A 7500-nucleotide genomic window follows, 5' to 3' on the forward strand; every position below is an offset into this window, starting at 1 on the left:
GTTATTATATCATACGGTTGGTTATTATATCACAAGGTGGGTTATTATATCACAAGTTTGGTTATTATATCACAGGGTTGGTTATTATATGACAGGGTTGGTTATTATATCACAAGGTTGTCGTTCACTGTAGCAGACGCTAGTTACCTGATCAATGTGTAGCTTTGTGCAGTAGATTAACGAAACAAAACGTAGAGATGTCACCAAACACCACAAGGGGGGGAGACCCTGAAGGCCTCGCTCAGCTGAGGTCAGGGGGGAGGAGTTCCGACACAGGACAGTTCCTTATTGGACGCTTCAGACGCTTCATCATGTGCTGTAAATCCTTTTGTCCTTTTTTGGAGTAAATATTCTGAAACAAACTGTCTACAAATCCCGACTTCTTCTTCCTGGAGACGATCGTCCATCTGAAGCTCAAACTGCGTCATGTTCAGAATCGGTGTCTGGATTAAAAAGCTTTGCTAACCTGCGTCGTGAAAATGGTGACGAAACAAAACCAGCACTGATCTGGTCTCAACAGGATTGATGTCATATGATCGTGTGTTTACATTCACGTCCAAGTCTGAATTCACAAAAAACAAAATCTGTGAAGAAATCACCTCCCGTTAAACTGACTCTGTCTCGTGTCTGTGAACGCACCACGCAGCAGCCAGTTTCACAAATGTGTTGCCATGTTGAGAAACTCTCGGACCCACGGGCCCACGTGGAGGATGGAGGCCTGAGAGGTCAGATCGATGCTCCTGAAGGTCGTCCAACACCTTCTGTACTCAGTAGGTGCAGTAGGACGTGGGATCTGAACACCGTCACCTACTCTCCCTCCATCAGAGCGTCGGTGGGACGAACTGGGCCCAGTTACATAAATATCACGTGGCGAGACGAGACGTTCACAATGTCCTGTCAGATAACGGAGAGAGAGACGACAACCGAGTCACGGTGCAGAGAGGAAGTAGGTCAGAGTGTGTGTGTGTGTGTGTGTGTGTGTTAAAATGACCTGTAGCTTCCTGTATATGTGCACTTCTTTAAAACACACACACACACACACACACACACACACACAGCAGTTTCAGACTCATTCATTCTTCATATGCAGGTGGCCGCTCGGAAGCTGTTACCATGACAACCATGTCTCCTATGATTTTACATTCATACGCGTCTGTCTAATGTGACCGTACCTACATTCATATCAGGGCTTCTGTTTAGTTTTTCAACCATGAAGACGATTTGACGCTGGCACATGTTTCACAATGAAAAGCTGAGAAGTGACAGTTTGTAATTTATCATGAATGAGTCATCATTCATAAAAGCGTATAGCAGATAAAAGTTTTAATGGTTTTTACACGGAGAACAAACTGAGCAGTGATGTGTTGAATCTAAAACTAAAGTAAATCCCTCATTAACTAAAACTCCTTTAAATCTGTAAATTTAAGGCCTTTCACATTTCAAAAAGGGGATTTTCTATTATATTTCTATTATTATTTTTTTAATAAGCAGAAGATTCAATGATATTTAATTTAAATGTGAGTTTAGTTTTGGGCTTTTAAACGACAGAACCACAGATGTATATAAACATGGACGTAGTCTCCAGGTCCAGAAAGAGAAGTCGATGTGAAGCGTGTGGAGCCTGTATTCTGTGTCCTGACCAGCAGAGGGCGACTCTATGAGAACATGACTCCACTTCCCTCTTGATTCATAACATCACTAAAACATTTTCCTGAGGAGTTTATGGATCAATCTCTAGTGTCAAGTCTTCTTCAACACATGTTGTTCATGTTGTACTTCATGGTTCATTTACAGTCAAACCGCGGTGTGATTGACAGCTGCTAACGTCCAATCAGTGCACGTGGCAGGTGTAGGTGGGCGAGCTCTCAGTTAGGCCCCGCCCCCAATTCTATGTCTGGTGGCAAAAAGAACCAACATGGCGCCGGTCAACACGTGAAGAGGCTGGAGAGCAGCAGCTCACACCAACAGGGGTTCTACTCACATTGTGGGGACCTGGTCTTCCTCATGGGACGTAACAAGGTCAAGCTCACATTCTGAGGTAGAGAGGGAGGAGACGCTCAGAGGGCCAATCAGATGTCCAATAACAAGCCAATATCATGAATAATATATATATATATTATATGATATATTTCTGACTATGGCGAAGACTGTGTGAACCAAATCAACCAAATGAGATTTCAGTCTGTGTTGTTGTTGTCCAGGCGACAGGGAAACTGAATAATAGATTTTCAGGCTTTTTTCCAGTGGACCTGAGGCGTCGTCCCGTCGGCTCTCGGGGCTGAAACCTGAACCGGGTCGCAGAGCGGCTGAGAGCTGCAGTCGCCTCAGAGTTCACACTGTACATGAAGATGATCAGGAGGAGCTTCAGACGATCAGCTGTTGATCCACACGTCCCACTGTGGAGCTCTAGTTCAGTAACTCAGGTGTGATGTCGTCACATGTTCTTCAGATCATTTATCAATTCACTGTTGCTCTTTGTTCGTCCCGTCGACACTTTCCTGAAATGTCCGCTGTTGAAACTTATGGACGATGACATCATCAGACTGTTTCAATCAAATCAGTTTACATGAATCAAATCACTATTTATGTTTCTTACTTTCACGCCTCCTATAATGTCGGATTCACGTTCCTGACATCTGAAGTCGCAGTCCGACGTCAGGAACGTTTCAGGGGAGAGTTTTATGTATTTTATTGTATATTATTTTGAAGGTTTCCAGCCATTGGACATGGTGAACATCTTTGTAAAAGGTATAATATTATAATTATTCTTTCAACTGGGACAGTTTTTGTCAGGACTCGGGACGATCTCTCTGGTCAGCGAACGCTCTCGTGGCCGACACTAATACTCTAATTTTCATAATGTGTTCAGATGAGTGTACCTGGATTTCATGGTCTCTTCGGATCAGCGTACATGTCACAACATGTCGTCTGTCATATACCGTGTCATGGGGCCCCGGTCACCGATACGGAGCTCGCCACAACCCTCTTTTCTCTGGACGTGTGAAACGTTTGGTCTCAGTTTCGAGCCGTTAGAGACTTTGCCCCCTTTTGTTCCCTGAAACGAGGTCAAGAGACGTTTTATCTTCCGGCCGGTACAGTAAGTGTTAGAGAGCAGAGTGGAAAAGTACAGTACGGACAGACGGGCGGCGGGTTCGTGGAATCGCTGAGCTTCTCAGGAACAAACAGGGATGGAAACGTGATATTTGTACTGATCTCTCGGCCTGATTGTGTCTGCGTGTTCCACAGTGAAGCTACACATGACACCCACTGACCATGTGCCCCCCCCCACCCCCCCCGCAGGCCTGCCGTACGGCTGGGACGAGGCCTTCACTGCAGACGGAGTCAAATACTACATCAAGTAAGAGGAAGCACAAAGTTTCCAACCTCCTCTCCATCGATGGACTGGAGGTCCCGTTGTCTAATGTGTTGAGGACGTTTCCTACATAGAGAGATCGGTGATGTGAGTGTGGTAACGTTGGTGTCGTCGTGTGTCTTCGTGACAGTCACGTGACCCAGACGACGTCATGGAGCCTTCCTGCGACGACCAGCAGCGGCACGGCGCCGCCTCCCACGCCCCCGGAGACCTCGGCGCCGGACGCGGAGGCGGCGGAGCGGAGACCTGGGGGCCCGTCCATCGAGACGGAGATGTAGACCTGCAGCCGTTTGTGTCGAGCTCCTGAAGCTCTGAGCGACGAATCATCAGCGATTTAGTGAATCAGATCAAACCAGCGAAACTTAATAATAAAACATCTGTAAAACAACATTATTTTATTTATGTATGAATTCATGTCGAATTCCCTTAAACTACATAATAGGCTTTATGTTTGTTGTCGATGATGTAATTTAAAGTCTCAATTAAAAAGAATAGAAACGCAGTTAAAAGAGCTCGGTGATTTATTGTTTGACATTTGACCGACGTTCGTGTCTTTTAAAGATAATTTCACCGTTTATTAAAATCATGTTAAAATCATTTAACGCTGAGTCCAGCTGTGGTGACTTCCCCTGATTGGATGGTGATGAGGACGGACGCAGGCGAGGCTGAGGTGGACTTGTCAAACTGTCTCAGGAAGTTTCCTAAATGAAGTGACCCTCATCACCTGATCAGATCCTCTAAGTGCTCAGGAAAGGAGCTTCAGTGTTTTCTTTCCTCTCTCCTTCATCAGAGGACACTGGAGTTTCCTATGAGAGGAAAGGAGAAACAGACCCACAATGCATTGCGGCAGAGATACTTAACGTGACGCGTCATGAACGAACGTAAACGATTCAATCTGAAGAAGAAGAAGAAGAAGAAGAGGATGAATATGATCCAGATGTCAGTGACTGTTACATATGAGGTTTTTGTAGTTCATCTTCAGAAATGTGTCGTTCAGTCAGATTCTGAGCAGCTGTCGGCACCTTGACACCTTTGACCTCATGACGTTTTCCACTGCGGTCGAGGACGAGTAGTGAGGACGACTCAACCTCCCGAGTTCTGATGAACCTTGACCTGAAGAGACAAACAAGAACATCAAGTTGTCTCTCTTCGTGTCACTGAACCAGGAAGTGAAGTTCAGGTTCAGGTCGTCGAAAAAAGAAACAAGTTCATAAAATGATCTGCTGAACGTTCATGTGTGTGTGTGTGTGTGTGTGTGAGAACAGTTGTATTTATAGTGTGTGTGAGCGCTGGAGGTGGAAGGTCGATCCAATATTCCTCCTGCCCGAGGCAGAGTATTGATTTCCCTTCTCACCAGCGAGTACAGCTATAAATTCCTGCTGCGCTTGGAAACACTAATGAAATCACACACACACACACACACACACACACACACACACACACACACACAGACAGACACACACACACACACACACACACACACACAGACACACAGACACACACACACACACACACAGACAGACACACACACACACACACACACACAGACAGACACACACACACACACACAGACACACACACACACACAGACACACAGACACACACACACACACACACAGACAGACACACACACACACACAGACACACACACACACACACACACAGACACACAGACACACACACACACACACACACACAGACAGACACACACACACACACACACACACACACAGACAGACACACACACACACACACACACAGACAGACACACACACACACACACACACACACACAGACACACACACACACACACAAACACACAGACACACACACACACACACACACACACACACACAAAAAGTTAGGTTGTTCAGACACATTTTTCAGATTTGAATCTTTTATTTTTGTCGCGACTTTTTTCTCTCTTTCGATTCCATTTGATTTCTGATCTTAGTTGATTTTAGATTTAGATTTTGCGGTGTAAAGCACTTTGTACTCACTTTGTTTAGGAAAGTGTCGTATAATAAAGTTTATGATGATCATTATTATGTACACTGTGTTTTGTGAAAGTTTTTGTGTCAGAGACATTTTGATGGAGCACGTGTGACGTCATGTTCACATAAAAAAAGGGAATAACGAATAACGCGGGAAGGAGACAAGAGAAGGAACAAGGAAAGGAAAGGAGGAGAGGAGACGGGAGTCCTTTCAGAATCTCCCTGGTTCAGCTCCATTAGCTCCGCCCCCTCGAGCCTGAACAAACACCCTCCGTTTCATCCCTGAACTTATTTCACGTTGATTTGATAGTTTTATTAGTAGTTGGTCAGCACGTTTGATTTACTCGTATATTCACTGTTGTTCTTGTCAGAATCCTGGCAGATGGTGTGTGATCTGACAGAATCAATCTTCATCACCATCATCACGTACGCTGACATTCTGATGACATCACCACCGGTCTGAAGATGAGAGGCCGATGATGAAGAACGATGACGAAAAACGTTGATGAAGGACAACGATGAGAGACGATGATGAAGGACGATGATGAAGAATGATGATGAGAGACGATGATGAAGGACGATGATGAAGGACGATGATGAAGGACGATGACGAAGAACGATGATGAGAGACGATGATGAAGGACGATGATGAGAGACAATGATGAAGGACGATGATGAAGAACGATGATGAGAGACGATGATGAGAGACGATGATGAAGGACGATGATGAAGAACGATGATGAGAGACGATGATGAAGGACGATGATGAAGAACGATGATGAAGACCGATGATGAGAGACAATGATGAGAGACGATGATGAAGGACGATGATGAAGAACGATGATGAAGAACGATGATGAGAGACGATGATGAGAGAAGATGATGAAGGACGATGATGAAGAACGTTGATGAAGAACGATGATGAAGGACAATGATGAAGGACGATGATGAAGGACAATGATGAAGGACGATGATGAAGGACGATGACGAAGAACGATGCTGAAGGACAATGATGAAGAACGATGATGAAGGACAATGATGAAGGACGATGATGAAGAACGATGATGAAGGACGATGATGAAGGACGTTGATGAAGAACAATGATGAAGGACGATGATGAAGGACGTTGATAAAGAACAATGATGAAGGACGATGATGAAGAACGATGATGAAGGACGATGATGAAGGACGTTGATGAAGAACAATGATGAAGGACGATGATGAAGAACGATGATGAAGGACGATGATGAAGCTGTGGTTATGTAAATCATGATTTCAGCTGTTGTGGACACAAAGCTCAGATCACATGTTGCTCAGTGATTCTGGTTCTGAAGGAACCGACCTGAGGAAAATCCACTTCAGTTCACAGCTGGTTGTTTTCTACCAGAGTGAGACGTCCGTCCGTGACCAGTTCACCGGTTCAGTGTCGGTTCTGTCTTCAGGTTCTGTCTTCGGGTTCTCTCTTCGGGTTCTGTCTTCAGGTTCTGTCTTCGGGTTCTCTCTTCAGGTTCTGTCTTCGGGTCTGTCTTCAGGTTCTGTCTTCGGGTTCTCTCTTCGGGTTCTGTCTCCAGGTTCTGTCTTCGGGTCTGTCTTTGGGTCTGTCTTCGGGTTCTGTCTTTAGGTTCTGTCTTCGGGTTCTGTCTTCAGGTTCTGTCTTCGGGTTCTGTCTTCAGGTTCTGTCTTCGGGTCTGTCTTCAGGTTCTGTCTTCGGGTTCTGTCTTCGGGTTCTGTCTTCGGGTTCTGTCTCCGGGTTCTGTCTTCGAGTTCTGTCTTCGGGTTCTGTCTTCAGGTTCTGTCTTCGGGTTCTGTCTCCAGGTTCTGTCTTCGAGTTCTGTCTTCGGGTTCTGTCTTCAGGTTCTGTCTTCGGGTTCTGTCTCCAGGTTCTGTCTTCGGGTTCTGTCTTCGGGTTCTGTCTTCGGGTTCTGTCTTCAGGTTCTGTCCAGAGAGTAGACGGAGCCCGAGCGGCCGGGTCTAATCTCCGGTCTTCTTGTCCTCACTAAGGTCGTCACAACATCACTGTGCTTTAGCAACCGCTGTTGCTAAGGAAGTGTTGATGACAGCGAGGTCGTACACATGTAACACGTTACATATAATAATATATATATTTATAATAAGAACTTTGTATTTGTGTCA

At 45.3% G+C, this 7500-nt stretch overlaps 2 protein-coding genes across 9 annotated transcripts in view; both read left to right on the forward strand.

The window, feature by feature from the left end:
• The window catches only part of LOC118287680 (syntaxin-binding protein 4), a 38434-nt gene extending 38072 nt beyond the window's left edge, over positions 1-362 (forward strand). For all 8 annotated transcript variants that reach the window (XM_047327703.1, XM_047327702.1, XM_047327705.1 and 5 more), the window contains one exon: positions 1-362. This exon is cut by the window's left edge and continues 459 nt beyond it. The gene's annotated coding sequence lies outside the window, so the exon portion shown is untranslated.
• Positions 363-2888: 2526 nt separating this feature from the next.
• On the forward strand, positions 2889-3709 carry LOC118287686 (transcriptional coactivator YAP1-A-like). The gene is made up of 2 exons (XM_035613125.2): positions 2889-3358; positions 3504-3709. Exons 1-2 carry the CDS (start codon positions 3258-3260, stop codon positions 3649-3651), a joined length of 249 nt encoding a protein of 82 aa, XP_035469018.2. The 5' UTR covers positions 2889-3257; the 3' UTR covers positions 3652-3709.
• The last annotated feature ends 3791 nt before the right edge of the window (positions 3710-7500 follow it).

Source organism: Scophthalmus maximus, chromosome 16, assembly GCF_022379125.1.
Source record: "Scophthalmus maximus strain ysfricsl-2021 chromosome 16, ASM2237912v1, whole genome shotgun sequence".
Classification (NCBI taxonomy): Eukaryota; Metazoa; Chordata; class Actinopteri; order Pleuronectiformes; family Scophthalmidae; genus Scophthalmus; species Scophthalmus maximus.

Coding starts and splice junctions, on each gene's coding strand:
- LOC118287686 (XM_035613125.2), top strand. CDS start 3,258: ATGACACCCACTGACCATGTGCCCCCCCCCACCCCCCCCGCAGGCCTG. Junction 3,359..3,503: donor GGAGTCAAATACTACATCAA/GTAAGAGGAAGC, acceptor TCTTCGTGACAG/TCACGTGACCCAGACGACGT.